The 14,161-nt window shown below is 48.6% G+C and overlaps 3 protein-coding genes across 3 annotated transcripts; 1 reads left to right on the top strand and 2 right to left on the bottom strand.

Annotated features, from left to right (window-relative positions):
• Window positions 1-214: 214 nt before the first annotated feature.
• Window positions 215-8,105, top strand: N7482_005194 (DNA helicase UvrD-like C-terminal; the record flags this gene model as incomplete). The annotated part of the gene is made up of 22 exons (XM_056687319.1): window positions 215-1,295; window positions 1,350-1,565; window positions 1,614-1,642; window positions 1,693-1,894; window positions 1,977-2,209; window positions 2,265-2,467; window positions 2,528-2,985; window positions 3,044-3,118; window positions 3,172-3,381; window positions 3,437-3,508; window positions 3,565-3,785; window positions 4,007-4,324; window positions 4,380-4,596; window positions 4,651-4,819; window positions 4,872-5,412; window positions 5,468-5,843; window positions 5,901-5,983; window positions 6,042-6,138; window positions 6,199-6,656; window positions 6,711-6,818; window positions 6,871-7,227; window positions 7,287-8,105. 22 exons carry the CDS (start codon window positions 215-217, stop codon window positions 8,103-8,105), a joined length of 6,543 nt encoding a protein of 2,180 aa, XP_056542874.1.
• Window positions 8,106-8,614: 509 nt separating this feature from the next.
• Window positions 8,615-9,796, bottom strand: N7482_005193 (tyrosinase family protein; the record flags this gene model as incomplete). The annotated part of the gene is made up of 4 exons (XM_056687318.1): window positions 8,615-9,323; window positions 9,380-9,502; window positions 9,566-9,691; window positions 9,750-9,796. The coding sequence occupies 4 exons, from the start codon at window positions 9,794-9,796 to the stop codon at window positions 8,615-8,617; spliced, it is 1,005 nt and encodes a 334-aa protein (XP_056542873.1).
• Window positions 9,797-11,524: 1,728 nt separating this feature from the next.
• Window positions 11,525-14,023, bottom strand: N7482_005192 (COG1/VPS51 family protein; the record flags this gene model as incomplete). Its single annotated transcript, XM_056687317.1, has 3 exons — window positions 11,525-13,590; window positions 13,643-13,812; window positions 13,881-14,023. 3 exons carry the CDS (start codon window positions 14,021-14,023, stop codon window positions 11,525-11,527), a joined length of 2,379 nt encoding a protein of 792 aa, XP_056542872.1.
• Between the last annotated feature and the right edge of the window lie 138 nt (window positions 14,024-14,161).

The raw sequence follows: 14,161 nt of genomic DNA, 5'->3' as shown, positions 1-14,161 counted from the left end.
TTCAACTTCTTTCTCTCACTCATTAACCCCCCACCCCCCAACCGCTTTGTTTACTTTCTCAACTCCTCCACCCAACCTCTCCAATCTCTTCTCTACATCTTGTATTCCAAAACCTAAATCCCATTCTATTGGCAAGTTCCCTCTACGTGCGCGGCTGGCGCGTCTCAAGTCGGGTTTCGTTCCAAAGTTGACAAGTGCTCTGATTACTGCAACCATGGGATCTTCGCGGCGCCCGACCCTGTGTACGATTCTCCTCCAGGTCTCAGACCCCGGTCTTCACGAGTACAATCATGCCCTCGCTCGCATTGACCAGTATTACACTGGGCTATTTGATGGAATGACAGATGAGGCAGTCCGCGAAGAGATTGAGTTACACCCCGCCCGAACCCTCACCCGCCTTCAAAAGTCATTCGATATTCTCAAAACCAAAAGCCTGGCTGCTCCAGTTGCCGAAGGAATCTTCAAAAGCGTGATTGTTTCTCTTGTCAACTCATCGGCCAATCTGCTCTCGCCAGATCAGGCTGTTCAGCTAGTCGGATCCGCCCTGCCGTTGGTTATTAAACACCCCACACCATACCTGCGAGAAGTCGCAGAGCTTCTCGTCTCCCAAGATGGCATGTTCGAGCACCTGGTAGCAGATGAGAAGCATGTCTTTGTCATGAAGGAATGGCTGTTGTCAAAAAAGAAAAGCCTTGACTTGAGTGTCACCATCAAAATGTCTGAAAAACTCGTCAATATGTGCGATGCGTGTTCATCTGGCCACGGAGTTGGATGCATTTCTAAAGAGTGGAAAAAGGCTACAAATCTCATGGCTTCCTTGCAAGATCTGCTCAACACCCTCAACAGCAATAACAACTGTGTGTTGAAGGAAAATCTTCCATCGCTCGATACAATGAAGGTCCTCGACCGGGATGACAAGAAGTCCAATCAGGCCAAAAACACTCGGTCCGAGCGCAAGGTCAGTTTCAATGTACCTGAGGCTGTTCAGGAAGATTTGCAATCTTTGGAAATGCCCAAGGTGCACTCAACTAGTGCCGTGATTCATGCACTCGGTCATCTCCGAACGGAGATTGTTCCCAAACTGATGCGTACCGCGCTGGAAAGCTTCCCATGCAGAATCTGCTTGGAGAAGTTGGACAAGTCCTCAACACACATATCAAATCCCGTGAGTGAGGAACTTTACAACGAGAGACAGGAAGGTGTGGCTGTTGACCTATTTGGAAAACCTGTGGGCCTGTGGAAGGTGTTACTCTCTGATGAAGCTATGAAGAGTGTGAAAAAGCTGGCACGTGCAGGTAATTTCCCGTATCATCATCTCAGAACTTTCTTTCATGTGTTAATCTCCTCAGGTGACGTCTCTCGGGTGGGTCTCAGGCTTCGAGAGATTGCCAGTGGCAAATGGCATGGTGCAGACTTGGACAAGCCTGCTGGCTCTAAGGAACAGAGGAAGCGCATGCGAATTCCAATCATGCGTGCGAAAGTGTCTACATCGACCTGGATCCTGTGGCAGATTGATGTGGGATTCTATGATGATGCTCCATGGGTTGAGCAACAGATTGCCAAAGGTATTCAAGCTATAAATGTTACCGGAGGATTTAACTGACAATTCATAGTCTGGCAGATCGCTACATCCGAGGACGAAGTAAGTTTATTGGTGCCACTTTCGAGATGGCTCGCTGACTGCTTTGTTAGATGGAAGTAGTCATCGGTCAGATCATCGAAATCCAAGGTTGCTACCATGAAGAGACAGTTGAGAAGTGTTGTAACATCCCGCCAAAGCAGACTGATGATACCTTCATTCCTAATCGCTACGGTCATGCCAAGAAAAACGCTTCGAAGATGAAGCCAATAGGTGCAACGAGGAAGGCAGATCACGCTTTGCTTGACATGTCAAGTAAGAAATCTCCAACATTTTCTCCAACTAGAAAGCATTTATTAAATGGTTGATTTGAATATGACTAATGCCTTGGGTTCAGACAAGTCTTACAATGTCACCGAGTCATTGTTGAAGTCCATCATGCACCCCACAGGCCGTGAAGAATTCCCGTTTGAACTTTCCCCAGAGGAAATGGAGATTGTCCGTCATTTTGACACATCCAGCCTCATATTGGGAAGGAGCGGTACGGGGAAAACAACGTGTCTTCTCTTCAAAATCTTCGCCAAATACAGGGCACGACAAGCTGCCCATGGTGGAAAGAGTATCCGACAAGTATGTCTTCAAACTCCCTTCATTTACATTGGTGTTTGACGTTAATGACGGACAGATTCTTCTGACACGATCACCACATCTGGCTTCGAAGCTCCAAGCCTACTCAAGAAGCCTGATAGAAACTCAAAACGATGACCCATCGCGGGAAAGTTCTTCTACAGATCAGGAGCCAGACTCTTTCCTGTCTCTGAAAGATCAGAACTTTCCCTTTGTTTGCACATATGATGAGTTTCTGGGGCTACTTGAGAAGACGTTCAGGTTCGGCACCCTTTCCCGCTATCATTAAATCTTTGAGAAATTGTATCTGACTCTTTTCAGGCGGGCAAATCGTCAAGACTTTTTGGGTAACAAGCACGCGAAAAGGAACGGTGAAGCCATTCTCGACAAGAAGCTTGAGGAGCGCATTATCGATTTCGATGGCTTCAAGACGGAGTACTGGAGCTGTCTTTCTGGCATTGCGCCATCGGGCTGCTCCCCGGAGCTTCTATTCGCGGAGATTATGGGTGTCGTTAAAGGCTCCAGCATATCAGCAAGAACCCTCGTGCCCCTTACTCATGTGGAGTATCTCTCAAGAGGCTCAAAGGCTTCTCCAGCCTTTGCTACTGAAACCGACAGGGACAAAGTGTTTCAAACTTTCGAGCGCTACGAAAAGATAAAGAGACAGCGCAAACAGCTTGATGAACTTGATCGAGTAATTGCCTTGTTGCAAGCATTGAAGGAAAGCCCAAATCTGTCGAAGGTGATCCGACAGTGCTTTGAAGAGATCTATGTGGACGGTATGCAGCTAATATACTATTTGGTGCTGGATTGTAGATAAGCTAACTGTGTCTCTAGAAATACAAGATCTCCGGTGCTTAGACATTGTCCTGCTGTTGAGCTGTCTCTGTGATGCGCGAGGAATTCATCTAGGTGGGTTACTGCCGTCGATCCCAGAATAATTGCCCCCGACTGACATGAATTAGCCGGCGACACCGCCCAGTGTATCTCAAAGGATTCGGTCTTCCGTTTCCCTGAAATAAAAGCACTCTTCTATGACTATTACGAGGCCATCGCCACGGAGCTGAATCAACCTTCAATCGCCAAGCCGAAGCAATTCATGTTGGCTAAGAATTATCGCTCGCATCAGGGCATCTTGAGTTTTGCTTCTTGGGTAATGCACCTCCTTTGGAATGGTAAGAGCCTTCCTTCAATAAAGTGTCACGCAACTTACTGACAGAACCTCCCCAGGTTTCCCCGAGACGATCGACAAACTTGATCCCGAAATTGGCTTGACTGGAGGTCCAAAGCCTATCATCTTTGGTATGAAAAGTTATTCCATTACTTACTTCTTCGGCTAACATTCACATTCTGAATAGCTGGCTTTGATTCTTCGATTCTTTCGGCTAAGATGATCGGCTTGGTCAAGCTGAACGATCAGGTGGCTGACTTCGGCGCTGAGCAAGTGATTCTGGTCCGTGACGAGACTTCAAAGAACAAGCTGCAGTCCCAGATCGGTGAAATCGCGCTCGTCCTCACGATCCTAGAGAGCAAGGGTATGGAGTTCGACGATGTCCTTGTTTACAACTTCTTCGGGGGAGTGGGCTAGGAAGCAGCTACCGATGCTTACACTTGCTTGCCCAAGAAATACGAACCCAGTTTGACTCTCAGAAGCACGCGGTGAGGTTTTCTTTTTTACGAGAACTTGTTTCAATGCTGATATGTTCTCTTAAAGGCACTTTGCTCCGAGCTCAAGGTAGATCGATCCTCTTCAATATTTGACAATATTTTACGATCAGAAGCTTGACTGACGTTCGATAGCATCTTTATGTTGCAGCGACCAGGGCACGGAAACAGCTCTGGTTCATGGAGACGATTGATAATAGCATCGACCCTATTCTCCAGGCACTTTCTACGAGCGGCGATGGTGAGCTTGCAGAGCTCGTGAGACAAAAAGATGAGGATGTAGGTTTGGTTTCAATGCTTGTGTCCAAAAAAGCGAAGAAAGCAAAGAAAATTTTGACTTACACACAAAAGGTTGCCGAGAAAGTACAGGTCTTGCGGGCGGGTGGTTCGGTCGACCCCGAGAGGTGGATTAAACGAGCAGCCCATCTCCTGCATCAAAAAAATTATGCAGATGTAAGCACCTCAATAACGAATGGTCCGTTCCTACGAGATGTGCTAATATAATAAGGCGTTGTTCTGTTACAAAAAGGCCAATGACACTCGAGGCATCGCCCAGTCACAGGCGTGGCTGCATGAGCAGGAAGGCAGATCTCGTCGCGCGGCTGGCGATTCCGAAGGCTTCTCAGTATCATATGAGAAGGCAATTGCCCTCTTTCTCGAGACTGAGTTGCTATCGGAAGCTGCCGATTGCTTCCAGGGACTTGGAAGATTCGACAAGGCTGCAGGTAATTGCCATTCCAACATTCGATGGTTTGTTTCATTATTAACATGTTCCCAAGAGCTGTGGAAGAATCAAGGACAGCTTCAAAAGGCTGCAGCTTTCTATGAAAGAGGGGGTCACTACAGTGAGGCTTCAGAATGTTTTCATCTGAATGGAGAATCTGAGCAAGCTATTGAGGTCCTTCGCCGAGGGGAGCAATTTGATGAATTGATCGATTACATCAATCGGTAGATACCCACCGACTTCCCATAAATTTCAATAGCGCTGACCATATCGCAGAAACCGCAGTCGTCTGAGTTCCACAACTCTACATCGCTACTCGAGGCTTTGCAACATTCTTTTGAAGCAAGGCCGAATTTCATCTGACCTGAGAGCAGCTACCATCAGGCTGCTCGGATCTGATGTGGACAAGCTAGCCTTTTTCAAGGAATTCGAAATGTACGATCAACTGCGCTCTTTCTACAATGAAAAGGGCAGATGGTACGAGTACTATGAAACCTCAGTGGCTGCCGGAGATCTTCCTGCAGCAATGGACACAATGCTGTGCCACAAATTGATGCACGTCCTTGACAAAAAGACTGTCGAGACAATCCTTCACTATTCAATGGTGGAGGTTCTTTTTGCGCATTTTGGTATCATTGAAGGCAGGCCCGAGCTTGAACAAGACTTCCTGAAGCCCTTGCGATCGACTCCGTTGGAAAACCCTACCGTTCAGTGGCTGACGATTTTCGAATTGGCCGACTCTCTCCAAAATCAGCTTGCTCCAGCGACAATGAAGACACTTCATGATGGTATCTTGAAGGATTTTTTCTGTCTCTTTGTTCGTTTTCCAGTCGTGCTAGTGCTCTTTTGAATATTCAACTAACAGAGTTTAGGTTGTTTCTCACAAGATTGAAACCGTCCTCCGAAAATGGAATGTCATAAACCTGCCTTTTGACATCTTGATGCATGCTACAAAGCTGCTCTATGACCTGGAATCCCGTGATAAGGATTCGTTAGCATCTCTTTCGCTTCTTTGTGGGCTGTATAATCCCCCGAAGCAAGACGATGTGTTGGTGATGCTTCCTTGGTCCACAATCAAGCCGGAATCCGGTGCCGATACTGTTGACCTTTCAACAGAAGGCCTGCTCAGCCGAGCTAAGGCTTGGATTCGAGAAAGGTTTTCAGAGGCAATAGCCCATTACGAGTTTGCTGCCTCTACTATCTTCAAGCACGAATTCCCCAGGCGCTGCCCATTCTTCATCATCAGAGGTATTTTTATAGTTGATCCAGGATGTGGTTTTCAAGACTATTAGCTAACAAGCCCAGGGGTTTGTGCTAAGCAACGCCAGGGAGAATGTGACCTATTCCATGAAAGGGCGGGCTCTGATACCTGCATGGCGCGACTGCAGGTAAGAAGGAATTCTCATGATATTCTCGGGGAGACTAACAGAAACTCATTCTATCTAGAGCATTCTCAGCATTGCTGAAGTCTACTCGAGGCTCTCCAACCTTTACTACTCACGAGTCATGACAGAGTCCTTCCACAAGACATTTTTGGGTCGCAGTAAGTCTCGCAATATTCAGGACTCGTGAATATCTCAGGAAATCTAACACAAACTATTAGGGAGACACTGGGTCCAGATGTTGATGAGCGAACTCAGTTTTGTCACCTCCCTGGAGCAGTCTACCACTACAATCGCAAAGCTGCTGAGCAAGTTGAGAAACGGGACTGAGTTTGGCGCAACTCGAGCCTGCTTTGAGGATCTTCTTTACCACCGTATGGGGCGCGATTGGCACGGCATTCAGACTTTCACAGCGCTTTTGGAGCAGGTCCATATTTCTCGCCTCCTTGGTAAGGCCCTCTCTATCAATATGAATATTGAAAGCATACAGGCTCAGTTCTTCTCATCATCTCTAGGACCCGAGTGTGCTTGGCGTTATTTCCGTGCCTTGGTCTCAAGGATTAATGGCATTCTCTACCGCCATCGGCACTCGACTCACCCTTTGAAGATCTCCCTAGACGGTCTTTACTCCGCTGTGCGGCTTCGCCTGGCCATTATCGAGCAACAGCCTGTGGATTTCGTAAAGCCTATACCACATCCGGGTCTTTTGAATTTCAATGCTAACATCTAACAGATTTGTCGAGTGAAAGAGTTCTGCTTATGCATGGACATGATTGACCGTACCTCTCTGGAACACCTGCATTCCTTGTATTCTGTGCTGGAACTCGCGTCGACGCAAATGGTATCATCTTGAAGTACATTTCTATTTGATCAAGAACTAATTGTTTTCACAGCTGTGCATTGTCAATCCCGCGAGTGCATGTGTTATTCCCTGGTCCTGGGTCTTACAGTACCTACCACTTATCATGAAGGCACCTGTGGCCCGAGAGAACACGCCAGACGAGGTACTTCGGGCCACTTACATGGCCTGTGTCAGGGGGATGGTTACCTCAATCTGCAAGCTTGCTCAGACCGTTGAATCAGCTGCCCTTGAGCACGCGATTGAATTCCAGGGCCTTGGTCGCAAAAGAATAACGCCTTCCATGGCTAAACGGCGCCTGTTTGACCTTTTGACAACGATCGTGTTGAACTTGGCTCACCATCCTATTCGACCTCGGGGGCTGAACGAAATTTGGGACCTCGTCCATAAGGTGGAGCATTTCTTCATTTATTTGACCTCCATGGCAACAAGCTAACCTGACCTGGATAGACACTCGGATATGTAGCTCCGCCGGGGTTCTCGACGCCTGGAAGCCTGCAGAAACTCCGGGATGTGGTCCTGCCCACGTATGCCGCGTACAATGGCAAGGATAAACTGCACGTTATCACATTGGATGACAGTGACAAGTGCCCTCCTTATCTCCGAGCATTCGTTACCCAAGCAGACCCGCGACTGAAGCTCAGCTTCGTCCTGGGCATGGCGCAATTTGAAGAAAACGAGCCGGTGACAAAGCTAGCGAATGACACCTTCGATATGGATGACTACTCTCGGTATGAGATTGAGATAGTTGTGAAGCTCCAAAGCCGCTGGAGGCGCGTCAAGCTCGTCCTGGAAGATAACCGTCGCATGGAAGAATCTCTGGAGGGACAACTCATGCATGCGCTTTTCAGTCTCTGCTCAACCAAATTCGGCACCCTTCCTGGCTCTGCTCGTGTGCCTGCCAAAGAGAAAATCCGTATCCGCAAGCTTCTCTTCACGGATGGCATGAATATCATGCTCGATCTGGAGGCACTGATTGCCAATCTCCGTCTCGTCAACCAGCAGTGGAAGATCCGATTCGATCTCTCGTTTCTCCAAACCAGTGATATCGAGGAGCTTGACAACATCAAAAGTCGCATGACATCCATTGAAGCCAAACTGAAAGAGCTCACACAATTCTGGTCTCTTCATGGCTTGAACTCCGTCGTCATCCTCGTGTCCTCCAAAGTTCTTAGTGAGAAGGCCCGAGAGGCCCATCGTATTATCTTGGTTCTGAAGCATGACCTCGAGGCTATTGAGGCTGAGGTTGAGCGTATTAGCAGAGGTTGATTCTTGAGACTAACTGCACTATGTATTGTTCGACACTGCAGACTTTAACCGGGATGGTGAAATGTGCTATCAACACTTGTCTAATATTTGTTTTTGTATGGGTTACGACTGATGATGAGATTTTTTGTATGATTAATGAAATGTATGAATTACGCGTCAAAATCCAATGTTTCATCCATGCCTGGAGGCAAAATAGTCAAATGTAGCCTTTGGAATGAGGATCCTTGAATCCGACTGCCAGTCTTCCCATGTGTATCAAAATGGTCATGATAACTAAAACAAAGTGACACTCGTGGTTTCGATGGCATATCGTATCCTGGAGCATCCCTCTAAAGGCCCCCGGCGTTGTTGAGTATCTAGATCATCAGGGGGAGCTCTCCCAACACTTGAGAGATCGCTGCAAGATGGCCATGCTGCTTGTAAATCGTATCAAGCAGAATACCTCCATATGCGGTGAGTCTCAAAATCAGCTATGTGCAAGATGAAACAGGATCACTCTTATATACAGATTAAGTATATGTATAACAAAGCCCATGCTCAGTTGGGCTCATGACCTCACCAACCCTCCGCGGCCCATCGAGGACTCCAAACTCCATCTTCGTGTCCAGTGTGACTTGCTGGCCCCAGGGCGGGTTTAAGATGGTGGTCGTACCGTTGAGGGCATGTCGGCGATTCATTTCATCTCTGCTCTGCCACATCGCCCATAGCCGATCGATCATACAGTGATGCAGCATGAACGCCGGATCTTGCGGTGATGCAAACAGATCTTGCATTGTGGCCCCGAGACTAAAATGGCCTCCACCGTGAGGCCCTAGGACACCGTCTGGTCGGGGTGGCCAATGGTCCATGACAGTCTGGAAATCCACGATATCCGTCGATGCCATCAGACGCGAAACGATGGTCGCGTTGTTATAGTGCGAAGTGACGAAGTTATTCAAGCTCCGGTTCAAGCATTGTGGGTTATAGTCGAACTTTGGTGAAGGAATCTCGGTCAACGAACTCAGGTCGCGTGAGAATGGGCCCAGATGAGTCGTGAAGTCTTTGAACGGGCCACATCGAGCACAGCCTCCACCTGATCCACGGGGTATAGTTACATTGCCGCCGGATAGAGCCTGTTCGCCTGGGTTGTACTCTCCGTCGCCGGAGAGAGATGTTTCGCTGCAGTCAAAGAGGGGGCTTTTGTGGAGGTCGCTCGTCCACAAGGGCCAGTTCCAGTACCTAGATGAGTCTTAAGTTAGGTTCTATCTCGGGAGGCAATGGGAGACCATCCGTACGGAAGATAACCTGTGTAGTGACATTCCTCCCGGAGAGCCTTTTCCCATAGCCAAGTGAATCGGCGGTGCCAGGGTAGAAACAGGCCGCTATAGTGGACGTGCAGGGTATAGTTGATATGAGTACTGGGAGAAGTTAGATCGGGTCAATGAGATGCGAAGAGCTCATCCAATCGGCCAGGTACATACGCAACAAAATCATCGAACCGGCTGCGAACACCCGGATATTCTGCCGTTGGCAGTCGTGGAGGCTTTCGGGATAGACACAGCACTGCATCGGTGTAGTTGATTCGCTCGGCTGGTGCCATCTCGCCCCTGCACTTCATCAACAATATGATCAACGACGCGTAAAGCAAACAAGTGTTCTCCGTACCATTCCTTGCGGATCGTTGTCCTTTCGGCCGTGCATGACTGCGCCATTGGGAGATGGGCCGTCGCAGCCACCTGCGCAAGGACACATAGTAGCCAGACGAAACGTAACAAGACCATCGCTGCGAAAGGTCTAAGCGTTTCAACAAGACGCTCAAAGGTCCCAATGTCTTGAGACGACTAGCGACGCCTCGTCCTTATAAACCGCTTGCTCTCAAAATCAACCGCCCCTTTCCAAGGTTTACACACCTCGACGCACTGCATGTCCCGATTTCTCCTTCGCAAACCTAATGCAGTAGCCAATTCTTGGCCGTCCATGCTTATCTGTCTGACTGCAGACTCCAGGGGACAGCCAGGAGCGTCAATCGGGGTCTGGAAGCCGCTTGGGTGGCTGTTCTGCCCTTTGGCGCCGGTGTGCATACGACGTATCGACGAGAGTGAGACCCTGGCACGGCTACAACATGATAAGCGACGAAGCTCATTGCATGGTGCACCGATTATGCTTTTAATGACTAGCAATCCACCGCAAGGGGTTTGTTTGTGGCGTTAAAACTCCCTGCATATGACTACTCACATCGACGCCGATAGACTAAGGCCATGTGGATAACGTCTCCTTTTGGCCTCGCGAAAGGCAAAGGACCCCATTTTGCATGACAGCTGCATTAGCCAAGCGCCGGCTCATTCTGAATTTCACAAATGCCATGCTCTTCATCTTGTGGAGTCTTGTGGACGGGCCTCAAGCTGGTTCTTCTTAGCGGCGGATCACCCAGCTCGGATGGATCTTTTCTCTACAACCAGGTTTAAGGGATGTTTTTACCTACTAAGATACAGTCGCTCCGTACATGTTTCCGCACACCCCGTCCACCTCCTAATATACTACCGGCTACCAAATCTACCATCAACGCCTAGCAATCAATATGATATATCAATAGTAAACCTCAACAATAACATCAACAATAACATCAATAATAACGTCAATAATAACGTCAATAATAACATCAATAACACGTCTTATAAGAGATATGTAAGATTTTCCCCCTATTTTATCTTGCATACTCTATATCCTACACACACACACATAATAGGTGTAGGCAAGGAACTCTCTCCGTGAACACGCTCGCGCATCTGCAGCCTTGACCCTATCGAAAATCTCTAGGCGTTGCTAAAAGATAAGCTGTTGAAGATCTTTCCTAAGCTATATCATATGCCTAATAATGAAGACACGCGGTGATTTCTAATATTAGTTACGTAGACCGCGTGGTCTTATATAGATCATAAGAATTTACCGAGACTATCAGAGAGTATGCCTAGGCATGTGCAGGCGATTATTGAGGCAGATAGCTAGTATACTACATACTAAGAAATGCACTAAGAAATGCGTACATATTAGTATAGCTAATATGGCTACCATGGCAACTTTTGCCGGCAGAATATCATATAACATTGTTAAATTGCAGGGGGGTGTGCGGAAACTTGATCGGACCGACTGTATGCATCTGTTGTTTTGGTAAGGTATAGGGAAAGAGACACTTCGAAGGAGTGTCGGTTGCCTGTAAAGTGTAAAGCGATTCTCACCCCAGTCTATGGGGACTGAGATGGATGCCCGACAACTCCACCGTGATGGACAGGCGCGCAATGTAGAAATTTTCACTCGCATTAGAGGTGTAATTCATAGATTACACTTGCGACAGAGATACACTCTGCTATGCTAACAAAACGCTAAGTAGAACAAAAGGGAAGAAGTAGAAAAATAAATCACATCTATAAAGTGACAGACAGTTACCGCTCTGCCAGCAGGCCGAAGAGCAGCTCTGTCTGCTTCCAATATTTCTGAGCGAGCTTGCGGGTGGCCTTCACAGTCTCAACGCTGGGGTCTGCGCTCTTCTGAATACGCTCCACGACATCAGCCAGCTGAGTCGGGTCACCTAGCATGTTTGCCAGGTAGAGGGCGTCGAAGTACAGCTGTAATTTCCAGTCCCGCAAGACCTCGGTCTGGGAATTGTCGTATGGCTTCTCGGACTCCGTTTCCGTGCTTTCGGTCACAGCATTGATTCCATTTTCTCTGTGTTCAGGGTTCTCGGTAGACTTGTCGTCCTCGATATCGGATTTGGGGGCATCCTTGCCTAGAATCTTCCAACTTTCTAGGTCTTGAAGGGTGGAAGTGAGAGAGCCCTGCAATTGCTGCTTCAGTGCGTCCTTCAAGACTTGCACGGTCGATGGGTCCCACAGGTCCGGCCCACTCTCATCCATAGCCCCAGTCAAGCGACGTAGGAACTTGAAGGTACTCGGCGACGGTTGTACAGGTGCAGATGGTTCACCCTCCCAGAGGGACCGGCTAGGCACGGTCTTGAACTGATTTGTCTCGGGATTCGTGTTGGATGCAGGCACAAATGCCAGGGAGCCTGTGTGAGCCACGAGACCCGCGGCGAGCAGAGACTGCAGCTCAGGAACAAGATTGCCTGAGAATAAGTCTTCTGCAACGAAACCGGCGGGGATCTCCCGACGGACAAGCCTGACGAGTCGGAGCAAAAATCTGGCCTTTTCGTTCAGATGCGAGGACCCGAAAGCCTTGAAGCTGTCGCTGAAGGATGTTTGAAGGGCTTCAAACGCCTGCCGAACAGCTGCATGGAGGGAATCCGAGAGTATCCGAGGATCTTCGTGATTGAGTCGGGGTGCGACGTCGATGTCTTCGTCCTCTACTTCGCCGCTTACGAGGATGTCGGTCCATTTAAGGCGACGGAGAGCCTCAATAGATTCGTTCAATTCCTGGATAGAGGCGAGCCAGGCCTGGTACTTCTTCAATACAGAAGACACATCGTCATCCCGTCCAAGGAGGCGATCTGCCACAGTCTGTTTGAAGACGGCAGCCCCGTTCGAGAAGTCCGCAATAATGAGGTCCGAGTCCCAGAGAGAGCCAGTTGAAACATGTTCAGACGATTCCCATATTGAAATGGAAGAGGAAATCTGGTTCGCGATGTCATCAACTGTTTGGACCTGGGTGGCTAGAACTCGTTTCAGATGTTCATTGAAGATGTTTCGAAGGCGTTCGAAAACATCTACAGATCGATGTGTGATGGTTGAGCCCCAAGATGACAGCCATAATTCGATGGTATCAGCCCGCAAAGAGAGGAGATCATGGAAGTCATTACTATGGGCAAGAGACCTTTGACTGCCCTCTGCGAACTTCTCGAATGCCTGTAGAGACCATTCCTTGATGGACTGGACTCCTTCAGACCGGTTGAGTTCGCTCAACTTGATCCAGGGGGTGAAGTTATTGACTTCTGGGACCGCCCAACGACCAAGTACCTCGATCTCAAGTCCGTCCAGATTGCGAATTTCTGGGTCGGAGAGAATAGGTCTTGCCTTAAGCTTCGAAAGAACATCGGCAAATTGACGAGCTCGAAGGACCTTGGAGGTCTGTAGTGTGCGGATGAATAATCTAAGGGCCTTCGGGATATTTTCACGACCTGAATCCAACTGACTAGTAATAACATCCAGACGGACTTGGTGCAAATGGTGGATGGCATCGTCGGAAGAAGAACTTGTCGCAAGGCAGAATGCAGCCAAAGACTCGATGATGATATCCTCCGTGCCATTTGCCGATGCCAATTTTTTGTCAATTCGCTTCAGAAGTGTTCGGCGTAGAGAGGCCAATTGGTTGCGCAGATCGTCCAGGAACGGTGGCGTCGATGGGTGTTGCGAGAGAGTCTTGTGCAGGAGCCGAGAAACAACGAGAATCTTAGCAACAAGCAACAGTGAAGCTCGCTTGCGCAATAGCCGCGTAATAGAAGTTGTGCAGCGATGGAGGAGCGCAAGCTGTGCTCCGAAGGCATGCTTATCAGCATCTACTCATATGTCAGCAATTGAGTCTTTCATTACAGATCCGATATGCTCTACCGTTCTTTGTAGTATCGCTTTTCATCTGCCGCGCATGAAGGTGCTTTTTCTCTACCAGTCGCGGGTTGCATCGCCGTCCAACGTCCGTCAACGTAGCCTCCACCACTTGTATCTCCTTGTTCATCTCCACAATTGTCTCGGCCGTTCCAACAAGCTCTCGGTATCGCGTCCTAGAATTCATAGCATCAAAGTTAGAACACGCGCGACCGATGTTCGACATCAATCGTCGACTACTTACCCCACGAGAGCTCGGAGCTTCTCCTTATTGCTTGCAATGTCCCGCCGCAGTTCCTGCTCCACACGGCGAACCGTAGGTATTGGGTACTGGAAAGCATCGTGCCATGACTTTAGGCTCTCGGGGTCTGGAGCCTCAGGGGCCATGCTTGCAATGGTGCTAGGAGAAGCTCGAGGCTGCGTTGGGACCAAATCACCAACTCAGCCGGGGCCTGAGATGACCGCGTGCTTATGTCACCTATCGTTATCGGCAGGTGACTCAAAAGAAAATCGTCCCCGCGATTC

Source organism: Penicillium canariense (genome assembly GCF_028826845.1).
Source record: "Penicillium canariense strain IBT 26290 chromosome Unknown utg000003l_segment0_segment0, whole genome shotgun sequence".
Classification (NCBI taxonomy): Eukaryota; Fungi; Ascomycota; class Eurotiomycetes; order Eurotiales; family Aspergillaceae; genus Penicillium; species Penicillium canariense.
The sequence above is the reverse complement of the archived record's forward strand: the minus strand, read 5'-3'. Positions and strand labels throughout refer to the sequence as shown.